This window comes from Vidua macroura, chromosome 9, assembly GCF_024509145.1.
Source record: "Vidua macroura isolate BioBank_ID:100142 chromosome 9, ASM2450914v1, whole genome shotgun sequence".
In the NCBI taxonomy this organism is placed as follows: Eukaryota; Metazoa; Chordata; class Aves; order Passeriformes; family Viduidae; genus Vidua; species Vidua macroura.
Window position 1 is genome coordinate 23,843,807 of NC_071579.1, and position 16,423 is coordinate 23,860,229.

A 16,423-nucleotide genomic window follows, 5' to 3' on the forward strand; every position below is an offset into this window, starting at 1 on the left:
TACATTATATTTGATACTAAAATACCCAGATTTTTTTTTATTTCTTACATAGTAATATCTATTACACTAGAATACTCAGGAATTTAATGTTTCAAGAAAGATTTTGTGCTAATGTAAACAATGATTATGTGGTATTAATGTTAGAATTGAACATTCTGGGCTTTTTTCAGCAGTTACTGGAATAGTGTAACTGAAACATGTTAAAAATATCTGTGAACTGGGATTTTAAGCTTCTTAAAATCGGGCTGTTAGTTTTTCCATGAGATGTGCACAATGGCAATCAGTTTTTGGATGGACTGTTGTTGAATAATACATGAATGTAAATGGAGATTGTATGGAATCAGTTGGATAATTCTGAGGAATGCTTTAAGTACACTAAAGAGCCTGAATAGCATTTAATGGTGCTTCAACTTTATTACTGTTTATTACAGTTGGCAGTTCAGTTGTATTTTTTTCTGCATCAAGTTCTCTAGTTTCCTATAGAACAGCAATAAAATAAGCTTACAAATAATAATAGTCAGATGCACTGTATCCTGTGGCAGCAAAATACTTTTGCATTAAATTGTCGTTCTTGGCAGCTCGAGTGTGTTTATTGTTGGGCAGCTCCAGCACATCAGTCAGTGCACGAAGGACCTGACAGATGTCAGCATTTGGGGTCTGCAAGCAAAGAGGCTTTTCCTGTGCTTGGGGAACCCAGTGTGGAGCTTCACAGGGCACCCTTGGAGTGGGGCCAGAGAGCTCCTTCCTCAGCCTTTGCTCAGCTTTCCCTGCTCCTGGCTGTTCTCCCACCCCTATCAACACCAATGGGGTTCTAGGTACCTGTTTTGGGAACGGCTGAAGTAAGCAGGAATGTTTCTGCCATGTAGGAAGCAAGCTGGAGGTACAGAGAGTAGATGTATGTAGCTGTAGCGCTTGGTCAGTTGTAAGATTTTGCTGGCAACTTCATTTCTTCTGTTTAAACAGCAGGAGAAGTGGCAATCACAAAGGGATTTAACTGTCTAACTGCTCTTCTTCACAGATTCCATCATTTAAAAGTGTTTTGCTCATCCATTGCGATTCCTTTTGTCATCTTTAGAGCCAAATGTTTGCTACCAGCAGTCACGAGCTGGCAAGCAAATGGAGGAACACATCCTTCTCTTCATTTGGCTCAGCTTTCCCAAACAGGGAAAAAATAAATCTGAACTGTCCCATAAGAAGTGTCACTTTCCTTGCTGGAACAAAGTCATGGCAATGAGTGGAGTTGATGTGGTGGAAGCGTGTCTGAAACTTGCTTTGCAGAGTTTTCCATCGGTATTGCCACATGTGTTCACAAAGATTTTTGGATCCCAGGCTTTAAGTTTGATTAGTAATCCCAGTCATCTGCTGGGTTGTGCTAACACTTTGCACTGTAATTTTAACTCTGCCCTAAGGAATATGCTCTAGTTTCTTATAACCAAGCCAATAATTGTAACAGATTTATTTGCTACGTTGGATATTGGTACGAGTATCCAGAGCACTCTGGGCTATATTACATTGTTTTTTGCTTTTTGTGCGAGTTGTAAAGCATGAGTTGCACGTATTCTGTGAATCAGGAATAAATTACCAGCTATCTCCAGCGGCCTGTGCAACAAATGCTTCCAGAGTGTTGAAACACTTGCTGTTGACAGAGTACCTTTCTTCCCTGTACATTTCCTTCTTTGCAGGATCACTACTGAGGTCAAGAGTATGAGAAATCCCACCCTAAATACTGAGAGCTTCCTCCTTAGCAGAAAGAGATTCTGCAGGAGCTGCCTCGAGGTGCTGTTGTCCATCTGACCATGCCTAATGATTGGTTTATCTTTCTTTCTTTCAGCTGTCGGACAAGCAACAGGAAGAGTTTGATTGTAACATCCAGCACATCTCCAACTCTCCCACGGCCACATTCCCCTCTTCATGGACACACAGGTAACTCCCTCGGACTGCTCCACCTGGGAAGCATCAGTAGTCACTCATTGAACATACTGATACTCAGCATCAAAATATGCCCTATGGAAATTACTCTGAGTGTGGTTTTTCACCTTCTCTAACTTGTAAGAGGGCTCTTGTAGTTTCAAGATAAATGTTTTATGTTCTGCACTTTCTGGTTTGTATCCATCCTCCACTCTTCTGGGGGATTCAATCTTCTTACATCCTGCAGAAGAGCCTGAGATGGAAAACAAAGCCAAATAAAATTAGATAAATACATTTAAATAAATCTCTTGTTTTGAGTCTCTGAGCATGGTTAATTTGTGCCAGTGATTTAACTGCAGTTCTCATGAGGAGGAACATCCTGCCTGTTTCCGCGTGCCTCCGGCAGCCCGGCAGCTGTGCAGTGTGCCATCTTACGGTCTCTGTCTGCTCCTCATAGCAACATAAGGTGTTGGAGAGTTCTATTTCTTTTTTACACTGCTCCCAGTTTTACCATGGCAGCAGCTGGGAAATGCTCATTTCAGAGCACATGGGCAGGGGCTTGTTAATCATTGAAGTGAAGTGTGTGGAGATGTTCTTCCAACAGAAAACGAAGGAATAATTCTTCAGAAAGGGTCACACATGCAGATTCAACAGCTTGCCTGAACAGCACGTTCCCTTGTTTTTGTTGCTGAGGGAGGTAGATGATGTGTGACAACCTTGGTTTTGCTATTTCAAAATGCCAGAGAGGATGACTGGGCTCCAGGTACGTCCCTGATGGGCACCAGTCAGTAGCAGGAAACAGCTGGAACGTTTGAGGCACATCACCCACAGTGGAGCCTTCTGGAAACACATCACTGCTGTGGGTGAGACAAGGAATGTTGTTTTCATTATAATCAGAGTGTCTTCCTCCTACATGGCAGTTTGTTCCCTAAATGCTTTCTGGAGAATGAAACTGAGGCGATGCTGAGAAAGAACAGCAAACTGATGGTAGCTCAGCTAGAAGGAGCCATCTGCTTTTGTTTGCAGAGCTTTGCATCCCGAGAGGTGATACCCAGCCTGTTGAAAGGAAAAAAGAGGCTGAAGTTACTGTTGAGGGATGCCCATAAAAGCCTCATTCACTCTTAAGTTTTTGTAAAAATCTGCCACGTTTTCTTGGGATGCTATAAAAAGCCCAGTCATGGAAATCTAGGAAGATGCTTTAAGTACATTGTTATTCTAAAATGACCCATGATTTTCAAATTAAAATGTTAACAAAATCTTACAGATGGTATATTAAAGCCATTTTCTGCTTCAGAATCTGAAAGAAAATGCAGGGCTAAAAATGTGTATAGGACCATCTCCTTCCACTTCAAACTCCCTTGTTGCTGTTGTGTGTGGTTATGGTAGTGACAATTTTGTAAAATTTAGTTTAAACAAGGCATTTTTCTTGGTAGAGATTCTCCACTTAGTTACGTTGTGCTTTTTGCTTTGAATTCATATATGTGTTGGTTTCACTAAATTCTAAATTAGCTCTATGAGCCTTTAACTGAGAAAAATAAATGCTTGGGAGATTGTAACAAGATATTGACATGATCACTGGTCAGAAAACAAATGCAGAAATGTTCATAATAGAAACATGTATATTGTATTTTCTTTTGATTTGCTTTTCTCCTCTATTTAAAAAATTAAGTTTCTTCTGGTGGTTTTGATGCTGTTTCAGGCTTTATAAGCTTATAATTTATTAGAAGTATGTGTCTTCTGAAAGGAAGAGTGACTATTCAGTGGTGTGCCACCTTACTTTAGCAGTAATTTTCAAATATTTCCTTTTTTTCCCCTGATGTTGCATATGGGATTTAAAATTATTAATTAAAAGGACATCCTTTGTTACCTGCAAGAGTAGCCAGTAGTGCATAGGAAGATAAATTTATTGTAATTTGGGTTCTCTACCAGAGTCTTCCCTGGGAGAAAAATAATTTATTCAAGAGACAAAAGTAGATGAAATTTAGAGTAGAGTCACAAATATTTTCTTAAGAAATATCATATATGAGGAATGAATTTGAGAACAGGCTGTGATATTTGTTTAGTATTTGAACAGAATCTGTCAGTCTGTTTGTTCAGGCACACACAGTGATGAGTTACTAAGAAATACTGGTGCCTCTCTCTGGCCTCTTTTGTCTTGAACTTTTCTCTTGTCTTCTTAATGCCCATTCTGAGCCTCTCCTACAAATCAAAGGAACAGCAAGCATGCAGAGAAACTAGGGAGGCTTTCTAAAATGTTTCTGTTCAGACAGCACACTAAAACAAATTCCTAAAATACTAAAATGAATACACTAAAATGCAATACACTAAATACATGAATATAAATAAATGGCAGTAATGTCAGGAGTTACTCTTGTGTACGTGTTGTAAAAGTCAGTGGGTGAGATCTAGGAGAGTTGTGTCTCTGTCAGGCAGACCTAGCTCCTCGTGAGCACTGATCCAGGCAGAGGGACTTGCTGTCTCAAACAGCATCCCAACAAGATGCCAGGCAACTTCATATCCTAGAAAATTTAGAAGAAAAGTATTACTTAAAGAGCTCTCAACATTTGAGAAAGAAGTACATCCAAATGTTTTGAACCCTGCCATGAAATCACTTCTGAATCAAGAGCACTTAAGTGTGCTAGTTCCCTTTTCAAACTGTATGAAAAAGCCTTTTCCAGAACGAGCTGTACTTTGGCATAAAGAGCTACAGCTCATGAGGAAGTCACTCTGGTTCAGTCTCCCAGACTTGTAGTGGCCAGTTTTAGGAATGCAAGTTTGAAAATTTTGCCTTTATTCTAAATTCTTTTTGTTTTAAAATGAGAGGGGGAAGTAAACAGGTACACATGTGTATTCCTTTTTTTTTTCTATTTCTTTAAATCCATTTTTTAAAATCTGAAAATAGCAAAGAGATTACACCATAAATTGCCATCAGATTATATTTTAAATCAAAGAGCTTAAAATCAAAGACGTTACATTATAATTTAGTAGTAAAGAGATAGGTAATTACAGCTGGGAAATTGAAACTCAGGCTATTTTAAAATTTACTTTCCACAGCTGTAAGGTAGCCAAGTTACTCTCTAGCTTCCAGTGGGGGCACTTGTCACTGCTGGGACCTTTGCCCTGCTCCCATCTGTAATGGCACACGGAGGGAGCTGCTCACAGGCAGCACTGTGCTACTGAATTAAATGATTCTGCTATTACACTGCAAGTTCAATTCCACCTTCTGGCAGAAAAATGGCTATTGCTGAGGTGCCTATTTATTATTTTTAGAGTGTGCAGAGTGTGTAACATGCCACCCTAGATCCTGCCCTGGTTATCAAAGCTGAGGTTCATCAGCACGTCATGCTGTGATCCTTGGGTGCTGTGAGAGCACCATGGCATTCATTGTTTATGAGACTGCTGGTACACAGAGTGCTTTAAATATGGTGATAATTTTGAAATTTGTATATGTTGGATGGCATCTAAGTCTGCAGCATGCACATTATCTTTACCTGCTTGCTTTAATATTCAGCAAATAATATGAATATCCTGCATAGAAAACCACAAAAACTTAGCCTTTTGTGTTTATTTATTAATTTTTATGGCTCTCAGAAGCAGATTTTGCAGCACGGATCTGTTGTGAAATTTTGGGCTCATAACCTATCTGATGAGTGTCATTCATGTTTGTAAGGGAATAGCTGAGACTGTCATTGCCTGTAAGGTCTGGTTTCATATTTTGAAGGTAGTGGATTTACAAATGCTTTGGCTGCATCCTTCTTCCTGTGTCCGGAAGATGTAAAGGTTCCTGCCTGGAGTTATTGGCATTGGTGTTGCCGTGTTGATTTACCTAATGGGCAATCATTCTGTGTAACAGCCTCCCTTGAGACAGAGGCATTTCAGGTTCAGTAGTAGCCAACTATAACTCTGGAGCAACAGGGGAATCTACCTTTGCTGCAGAATAAATAGGGTTTCGATCAGCCTTGGTGAATGAGACCATTGCACTCAGGCTTCTCTTATTAAAATACCTTCATCTACTGCAGATGCAGCAGTGCTGGGAAATTTTAGGGAAAGTAGAAATTCCCTGTCTCCCTGTTGTTGTTTTAAAAGCTTCATCCAGACTTGAATTGAGTAGAAAAACTAATTGCTTTTCATTTTAAAACTAGAGGCAAATCACAGGGGATCTCATTAAAATTCCAGTGTCTGAAAGGAAATATGCCATATACATTTGAAAAAGTAGTTGCTTAAAAATTAGTAGTATCTCTGTACCACACAGTGCAGGCTCAGAAGAGTTTGAACACCCACATACTTAATTTCAAAATTTAAAAACTGTCATTACCCAATTTGCTCAGTTATTCTGAAATTCCATTTTGATCATAGCCCATAAAGTTCAAAGATTGATGAAGATATAAGAAGGCAATGACAGTTCATTGCTTGTTTATAACAACATTAGGCAATGAGGGTTTTGATCAAAACTATCATCTTGACACAGTAGTGTTCATTGTCAGTAAAGCTTGAAAAATGAGAAGGCTGAGACCAAGGTTTCCAGCAAAGCTGGCTTTGTTAGATCATCTGCATCACCATGGAAAGGCCTCACTCCTGCTGCATCCTAAAATGTTCTTCAGCTTTCTGCTACCAAGTGATTGGTGACCCTGACCCTAAGGTATGTGCTCCTGCCAGGATGTCAATTGTAATGCATGACTCAGTTCTTCACTTTGACTTCCTCAGTCTCCTTGGAAGCTTGCAGTGCCTCCTAGACTGGGGCTGTCAGACCTCTCCATCTTCTTGTGGTTCAAAAGTAGCAAAATGGTTCTGGTTTTCCACTGTGACCCTAAGAATTAAAATAAGTACCAGCTTAATAAATGAAACACCAGAAGTTATTTAGCTATAGGTTTCTGATCACTCTCTCCCCTCTGCACTTGGGATATAGTGGGAATGGGTTAAACAGTATCCAGTTTTGGATGAAGACTTGAATTGTGTTGTATTCAACTGTGAACTCATTGTTAGTCTTAAGTAATAATACGAAAAAAAAAAAAAAACAAGGCAAAGGAAAACAAACCTGTTGCTCAAACTCTTTGTTTTTGATTTAGTTTGCTCTTGATGCAGCAGATTGTAGAGTGGTCTGGAATTCACTTACCTCTCCAGTTCTCTCAGCACCCCATGACACATGTTACATCAGCCTGGGGCTGGTTTAATCTCAACCAGCTGCTATTTTTCCCCTCATAGACTTACAGACCAGATGGAGTTTGCTGGCCTGTGCTGCACTGTGGCCATCCTCATACCCCAGGAGGTGTCAGCTTGTTCCCCCTCTCCTCCTCCTCCCTCCCTGCCCCGACACACGTGCCAGGTGTGCACTCCTTGCTCACAGAAGTCGTGCAGAGATGCTGCTGCAGACTTTTGTGACCCATTTGTAAGGCTGAAGTGGGAGGGAACGTTGTCTTCAGCTGAGCACTGTGCTTATATTCTGCTCCTGCTCAGTGGAACAGCAAAGGTGTGTGGATAAGTTGGATTGAAATTAATGTGACTTAATTATAAGCTTAATTATAAGTGTCAGTAGGTTGCTGGATGGGACTGTAATGTCAGAATCACTGCTGCCCATAGGGACAAGCTGGGCAACTTGAGCTTCTGAAACAGAGACAAGTCCTTTGTAGATGGCTCATACTTGAGGTTTGACTTTTCAACGTGGCTTTTAAAATAAAATCCTATTTTATATGGGATCTAAATTTAAAACCATTTCTGATGTACCTTGCAGAGTATTGCTTTTCCAGAATCAATTTCATTTTCCTGGTCTTATTTTAGTGCTATATTGTTGTCTTTGCACAACGAAATTGCTGTTGACATGTTTACTATGGATAGTTTCTCTTCTGTGCCCGTAGTAATGATTGGACAGAGCAAACCACTTCATGCCCAATAGAATGCACCCTCACTGATGGGAAGCTTCTAAATTCATCCATATCTTTGAAATATTTCTATAGTTTGTTTGTAAATGATCCTGGCTTTCAGAGTGTGATGGTTGCTTTTTACTTTGAAATAAAATACATTGCAACAAACCACTTACCATGATTATACTCCATATGACAAAGCCCAGATAAAAAAAGCATGCCAAAAATTAACTGTTTTTTCTTCTTTTCTGTATAGTTTCTCTGGTACTTTCATTTTCATGGTAAAGTTCTATTTCATAGTAGTGGTAGTTAGTGTGACTGCTGATAGGTTTTAGCCCAATCATCTTACATATAGATAATCCTTTTATTATGTGCAGGTTTTTTTTTCCTCAGTGAATTTTGCATTCAACCTTAGCATGCATTTGGAAGAAATGTTTTCTTACTGTTTATTTTTCCTGAAACTGTCATGTGTTACTTCTAACTCAGGTATTTCATTGACAAGTGTTAGGAAAAGCTTGTAGATAGAAATTACTGCAAAATCTTAAAGGACTCTATTGTTTATGGGTGGTACATTACTTTCCTGAAAGTGGGAAAGGAAATATAACCTTTAAACTATTTTAAAAGGACGAAAAGCACTGGTGCATCTGTGTCAGAACATTTCTATAGCAAACTAATGCTCAACTCAAAGACTCAAAGCTCCATATTTCCAATTATTTGTGACTACAATGTGCAGTTCAAAGTCGTTCGGAGCACTGAAAACGTACTCCATTTGTTGCAAATGTGAACAAAATGGTTTTGAACTGTTAATTTTTGCTTTCTTAAACAGGTAGCAGCCCCTTGGACAGTCCCAGGAACTTCTCTCCAAATGCACCTGCTCATTTTTCCTTTGTTCCTGCCCGAAGGTAAGGCAAGATCTGTTCTCTTTGGACAGGCAGGCAAATAGTCTATGCATTTTATTTACAAATGGACTATGGGTTAGAACATTTTTTATTGTGTTTTACTTTCTTTGATGTCTCCAATTATATTTTATTTTACTCCTTATGGCTTACATCTTGGCAGCACCAGAATGTATTAGGTGCTTTTCAGACCTAGAAAAAGATAAAGTAAATGAAGCAGTTAATGCTGCTTAGGGAAGAGGCAATAGTCTCCCAAAAGAATGACATGTAGGGCATGTGGTATGACACGTAATTTAGTCAAAGTGACATTAAAACCAGTCATGATTAGGGTAATTGTAACTTAGTTGTAGTCCTAGATGTTGCTCTCACTGGGGTGTATTGAAAATATACTGATCTTCTTCACTGTGTCTGCACGAAGGTACAAAAATACCTTAAATTAGGTGTGCACAACCCTGTGTCTTCATTCCCTGCCTTCTCACTGGTAGTGACTCCTGAGTTTTCTCTGCTGTCTTGGGCATTGATGTCAAGAGAACATTACTGCTCAGTGAGGAAAGTAGCTGATAATTGAAATTGCAAGTCTGTGAGAACCTCTACAAGAGCAGCACTGCGAGACCCTGGTGTGGAGCTGTCATCTGTCCTGCAGCAAGTGCTGGACAGGTGCTGGTCATGCGGTGTGTCAAACTGCTGGGAAGAAATCTGATGCCACAGTGGTGGATTTAGTGTAAGGAACAGGAAAGAAAGAATAGAGACAGCTGGGAAAAGCAGAAAAATGGTGATTTGATTGTTGAATCCCAGCAGGTAGGCAGAAATGTATTATGATACAGAAAGTTAAATTTTGTGAGAAAGAAAGAATAGGGAAATTAGAGAGCTCCAAAGCAGTGTTTGTGCATAGGAGGTGGGTTATTAGATTAAAGTGTGAGGAAGGTGTTTTGGATTTGTTAAACTCTGCCTTAGCTGAAAAAAACTCAGTCTGTGTTAAAATGATCTGAGAATAGGAAATGTGTGATCATCCTGAGATGAAGTAAGTTTTCTGAGAAAGACAGATTTAGCTTGAGGACTAGTTAGAAAAAATGATAAGTCTCAAAACTTCAAAGAAGAATAAAGGGTTAGGATTTGATGGAATAAGGTACACTCTTTATGTGAATGGTAGGAAAATCCTGGAGCATTTCTCCATTGAGGTGATTGGTTAGAAGACCTGGTGTCCTTTAATTCTATTTGAAGCAGACTTTGGTCTTCTGGTCTTATGTAAGAAAATGCTTTTTAATAGCACATGAAATGTAAGAGACTGGATATGTATTTTTCTGTTTTCTCAGAGGGAAAATTAGTACTTTACCTGCTGCTTAAACAATTCAAATGGACTCATCCACATTTGTTTTTAAAGGCTGATCTGGGTGTATTCAATAAGCTCTGTTGAAATCAACTTTTACCACTTTTTACAGTATTTGAAGTATCTCAGGAATTCTGGATCCTGGAAAACAGTAGAAAAGTTTCAGGAGAAACAGCAGTTATTGTCAAAACTTAATGTAATTTTTCAACATCACGTTTCAACTTGATCCTTCAATATGGCTTTCTAAAACTCTGAAGAGTACCCTTTCATACTTTTCCATTTTTTAAATCTAATTTTTAAAGAAATAGGTGAATAAAGGTTAAGCCTGTCCTGTTGAGTACAGTGATTTGTTTTATAGTATGCGTGTTCCACTCTATACTTTTCCTGCCAGGGGAAAGAACACTTAAGCACTGCTTGTTTTAGAAACCTGTTTCTATTTTCTGCTTGCATTACAGCCTGAATAGCTATGCCAGCAGTAACAACAGATACATACTAGATTACCCCATAGTGGTATCAGAATAACTTCTATATGATGGAATTAAGGAATTACAAGTGTGGTGCCACTTGTAAATATCCAGAAATGGGTATTTCACAGTACTCTTTTCACTGGCATTGCATGGGCCCTTGCCTAATTTCCTGTTGTTGCCATCACAGGAATTACTTGTTGCTGATTTTCTGCCTTTTTTAGTGGTGCAATTTCTTCATTTATTATCATATTCAGACATAATTTGTGAATTCCATTCTTTCTTTATAGTCCTGTGATGAGTTCTTTCTTGAGATGGAATAGGAAACTTGTTTGGAAAACTTGTGTTATTGTAAAGCCAATACAATTTCCTGGAAGATTGTCCTTAGTCTGACTTGTGATTAACCATAAATCCCTTGTTAGATACCCTTTCAATGATTGTGTCACAGCCACAACATGGGCAGTAATCCTCATGTTGGAATAAAGAAATGTATGGTTAATTCTGCTCACACTCACTAAAACTGATGTTGGAGGAATACCAGTAACAGAAAATGAAGGTTTTTTTTTTTTTCAGAAATCAGGTGCATCATTTACTTCTCCCTCTCTCATAATTATTGTACAATTTTTTCCACACAGCCATGGACACAGAGCAGACAGGTAACGTGTATCCCATTGCTGCTGTTAGTGTGTGTGTGTGAACTGTGCTTCTGTGCAGCTGAGCACGTGTCCCTAACAAGTTCATGCTGTAACAACCCCATTTAGGCATTCAGCTTTTAGTCTTTGTAATAGAAACAGAAAATCTTTACATTTTGGCTTCAAATAATAAACAGGTAGCACTCTGGAGAAGATGTGTTGTTTTTCTAACTCCTTGTTTGAAATTGATCTGCTTCTTCATGAAATAGCATTTAGCTGCCATAAAAACACCTCCATAATGAACTAATTAAAATATCATTTTAGAGGCAAAATTCGTTGTTTGCATGTCTTTGTTGGGCTAGCAAAGCATCTGTAATAAATAGAAAAATCTAAATGTGTAATTCCAAGTGTCTTATCCTGAAGTAATATTGCATGTTATCTCTCTAAAATAATGTTTATTAACAAAACACTGAAGTATTTTGAAATGCTTTGCATAAATTTAGGAGGAGTTTGCTTTAAAGATCTTCTCCCTTCCTTGATTTGGAAGATTTTCACTCTTGTCCTACTTCTTTCTGCTAGAGTAGAGCTGATATGTTTGTCCTGACTCCTTAGCACATTGCTTGCCTGGATTGCATCAGCAGAAAACAGCCTAAGCATGAAGGGCTGTGCTGGAATTTTCTAATTGAGAAATATTCTTTCTTTTAACTTGGTCAAAATGAAAATTCTAAAGTTATTTCAATACACTATTTAGGTAATTCAGTAAAAAAAAAAAATTCAAGCTTTTCTTTTGCAAGAAATTAGTAACTTGTGCAGCAAACAACTGAGTGTTTTGTTCTGGGACTGAGGATCCAAAGTGAGGTTGAATCATTGACCTAAATATTTCCCCAGAGCCCCTGTATGTTACAAGAAACTCAATGAAGATTACTGAAGTTTGGTGTTCAATCCCTTACCACAGCATGCAACAACTTTGTAATGCAGATAGTTGTTGTTTTTCAGGGTTAAGATAGGAATTCCATTTCACTTGAAATTATTTTGAGATTGTTCTTTTATATTTAATTGTCTTGCCAGAGAAAACATCACCTGTGGCTAAATGGGGTTTAGCTGAAAAGTAGGCATGCAATAAAAATCTGCATTACAGACTGATTATTTTTTTAATGCATGAAGCATGAATCTTTTTAAAACTCTATTGACATAATATTCTTTCAGTGATGTGGAACAGTGAGTTTATTTCCCTCTCATTCTAAGATAGATGGCAAGGAGTGGTGCCTGAAAATAAAAGGAACTAGAGCTGGAAAAACTGTAAACAGGAGTTTTTGTCTTGGTGGGCACTGAACCTTTATCTGGGGACGAGGCTTCGTGGGTATGGATAGTGGGATGAGAAATGTTACTGTGAAGATAACAGTTGAGGTTTTTATAATCACTGTTTCAGACCTGTACTAAATATCCTATTTTATAATGCACTTGCATAAATGCCCTGTATCTGTCTGTACCAAAACTCCCTCTCCAAAGTGAGTTAGAGCTGTTCTAATTCAGCTTCATGTTATGAGCAGTTACTGATAATCTGCTGCAAGAAAAAACCCAAGCAAATGGAAACTGATGTGAGGAAGAGACTTTTAACATCCATCCCATTGTGCAATAGGGCATGGTTGTCCATTTTAAGGACACAAAATGTGGGAAAATAGATCAGAGACAGAAAAAGTGCTGTGAGATTGAGCTGAATGTAGTTCAGTTTCCATTCTCACTGAGATTGGGTTTGGGGGAAGAGGATTTCAGGGAGGACAACACTGATTCTTCTCAAAGCTTTTGTGTAGTTCCTCAATTCCTCAGTTTTGACACTGGCAAAACAAAACCTTTCTGCAGTAGCTCCACAATGTTTTGGATGTTTTCCCTTAGGAACATGTTTATTTGGCTACAATAGGGAAATAACTGCTAATGTTACACTGATTGGAGGAGAAAGGACCCTAGGTGAGATTTCTGTGATTTGCTTGTGTATTTGGAGTGGGCCCTATCTGCTGGGTTTAATTTTCCAGCTGTGCCAGGCAATGTGCTGGGCAGAATGCCCTCTGAATAGGGAAACAAATTAATCTGCTTTCTTGATTCTTGATCTAATGTGATTTTTTTTGTCCTCAATCTGAACCTTCATTTGGAAGACAATGAGCTGCATAAGTATGATAAGCATGAGTGTCTTTTTCAAAGAAGTTTGCAAAGAGCTGTTTTTATTTGTGTTTTATTAGGAACTCTCAAGTTTTGTACAAGTACAAAGCATCTACTTAATGCAGGATTCTGGTGCCCCTTTGCTTTAGCTTTTCCAAGGTCACCTAGTTTTGCTTTTAACACTTACTCTAATTGCTTTTCCACAAGTGTGATTGTAAATAGGATACCTGATTTATCTGAATAACTCAAGACATTAATAAAAGTGTGAGGTTAGGAGATACAGAAGAGAAACTTGCTTATTTCTCTCAAGAATTAGCCACACTGTGTTCCTGACTTGGATTTCCCTCATGTCTTTTCCCCAGAACGGACGGACGCCGCTGGTCCTTGGCCTCCCTTCCTTCGTCTGGATATGGAACAAACACTCCCAGTTCAACAGTTTCAGTAAGTGACACAGACTTTTCCAAGCAATTCAGTTTGTACAAACACACCCTAACAAATCAGCTTCTGAGTCTCTACTAAAATACTGGATCTTTCTTCATTGTTTTGCTAACATTATTTAATATACTAATTGTTTCAAAAATTATTTTGATTATTGGTTCTGCTGCTTTTTTTCTCCATTTCCCAGCTCCTATCATCTTGCACTTTGCCTTCAGCACTGGTGAAATCCCAGTGCAGCACTTGGCTCAAGTGATCATTTGAGAGGCACAAAGTCTCCAAAGTGGCAGGACTCAGAGATAGTGCAGAAATACCTTCCAGCTCTCAGCTTTTTGTAACTGGGAAATGAAATTCTTGTCTGCTTTCAAGTACTTAGTCTGAAAGCCTCTGCTACTAGGCTAGCAGAAAGAAAAATTGATAAGCCACATCTGTTATTCAACTCTGATAATCTGAACCTCCTAATGAAGCTTTCCAGTTCTTCCACCCATCATTAGAAAGGCTGGCTGCAGTTTCCTTGAGTTCTGTCAGCAATACCACCAAGCTGGAAGCACCACATTAACCCTTGTAACTCTGACATGCTCCCTAAAATTAATATTCCTCTTTAGTTTAAGTCAGCTAGGTGTTGTGGTCCACATTAGAACCTTGCAATAGAAACATTAGAACTATAAAGTACAGACTTAACATGCTTTTGTATGTGTTTTATGGTGTCTTCAACTGTGTGGTAACAAATCATTGCCTCTTTCCATAATACTGATAATTTGGTTTTGTATGAATTATTTAGAGTATGCTCCTAATAATTGTAACACCTTCATTAATTAGGGCTCATTACTACGCCTTATGCAAATCTTACACTGTATCATTGTTTTCCTTGTGAACTGTTCTAAGTTCATCCATAAACTTTCTAGTGCCTCTCAAACACAAATTTATGAGTTTTTTTGGGGGTGAGTGTTAAATTCAATCCATATAGAAAAAGAAGAAATTAGGGTCAAAAGTTTCCTTTTAGTATAAATTGATATGATTAAATTTTGATTCTGCAATGCTAATCTTATATCTATAACTTCATTTGTTCAGACACATTCTTGCAAACTCTAGTTCACACAATTTCTACCATTTGTTATCATTTGAACTTCAAGACAGTTGATTTCTTTTTGAGTTTGGGGTGCTTTTTTATGCGGGTGACTTGATTTCAATGTGCATAAGATATGTGGGCAGGAGCACAGAAAAACGTACATGAGAAAGATGTTCCTGGTTTCACTGCCACACATTATTATATACTCAAGCTCTTGAGAGAAGCTGTTAAAAAGGGGCTCTGCTTTGGCCTTTATAGTCTTAGGTTAAATATTTATGGGCATAATCCATGTCTAAGTCTTCTTCAAGCTATGGGAGCATGGAGCAAGTACAGTTACTTTCCATATGGATGACATCCTAATAGCTTGGTCATTGGTGGTCACCATGACAGCTTCCAATTTGCTTGTGAAGATGACACTTTTGGAGGCCAAACTTTAGTTTTTCAAGAGTTTGTAGTTTGACCAGACTTAAGGTGGATGCCCATGAAGAGAGAAAAAGTAATAACACCAAAAATCTGTTGGAAGCATCCGTTCTTGCTTTGAAATTGGGACATCAAGGCTACTTTTAGAAAGTTCTCAGCTTTCTGGCATGTGTAATAAAGCATATTTGTCTCTTGTCATGTTCTCAGAAATAAATGGATCATTTTGATTAATGTTTTCCCATGGAAAAAAAAACAAACCAACAATCTAACAAATCTGAGATAGACATGTCACATAGAAAGCATCAGTTCAAATGGTAATTTTTCAAAGTGTAAGTAACAGGGAAGTGTAATGAGAAGCATATGTGATAGTTGTAGTTATACCTGAGTTCAGCTTCATTCAGGAAATTGGTTGAAACATGTAATTCCAATGCTTTTATTTTTCTTTTATTAAGTGACTAAGTTCCTCATCTCTAGTCTTTTTGCTGGTTCAGTAGTAGAAAGACATTGATATGGGCTGTTTAGTAAGTAGTGATGCAATTGTTGGAGCTATTAAACCTGGTATTACATTTCTAAGCCAATCCTATTATCTCAGTATTTCACAGATTAGAATTAATTTGAATTGATCTGAATAGCACCTCTGCAGTTGATAAGCAGTGTTATTCCTGCATAAACTTTGAAGCTGAAGTAAGAGGTAGTGAAGGGGCTTGTCAAAAGGACACAATGAATTAGTGCTGCAGATACAAATTTAGGAGAAGTTTGGGCTTCCATTTCATATGGTTAGTCCTCAAGATTGTTTGTTTCTCAAGCAAGATAAAGGAAGCCAGGAGACCTTTGCTCTGGTGTATGTGCCAGTGGGAAATGAAATACCAAGAAGGGCCCAGTCCATTCTGTGTCCCCTGGCTGAGTTTTTGTATGAGAGCAAGAGCTGACCCTCATCTCTGTGATCATAGATCACCTGCTGTACCAACCTACTGAACAACCCAAGGCATTTACCTAGTCTAAGGTCAGTGAGAACCTGTAGATTCTGCTTATTCTGCTTTATTTTTTGCTTCCAAATGAGGGATGACACTTCAGTCAAAACCAAACCATATTTACCCTTTTCTTTACAAATCATGAAGACCGGATGTATCATCAGACCAACACTAAAAAAGCTGGAGAAGACCATTCAATTTAGGTGAACATAAAATAATCAATTAGATGGGCCAGTATACAATTATTTTTAAACAGCTAATCTTCATTTTCTAGATGCAGAGTTAGTTT

At 38.3% G+C, this 16,423-nt stretch overlaps 1 protein-coding gene across 8 annotated transcripts in view; it reads left to right on the forward strand.

Moving 5' to 3' along the window:
* Positions 1–16,423, forward strand: part of MAST2 (microtubule associated serine/threonine kinase 2) — a 216,102-nt gene that overhangs the window by 150,609 nt on the left and 49,070 nt on the right. For 7 of the 8 annotated variants that reach the window (XM_053985491.1, XM_053985492.1, XM_053985493.1 and 4 more), the window contains 4 exons: positions 1,832–1,923; positions 8,593–8,668; positions 11,089–11,109; positions 13,602–13,680. In XM_053985491.1, the coding sequence (XP_053841466.1) occupies positions 1,832–1,923; positions 8,593–8,668; positions 11,089–11,109; positions 13,602–13,680 (268 nt within the window). The remainder of the gene's footprint in view (positions 1–1,831; positions 1,924–8,592; positions 8,669–11,088; positions 11,110–13,601; positions 13,681–16,423) is intronic. The other variant, XM_053985490.1, reaches the window with a different exon arrangement.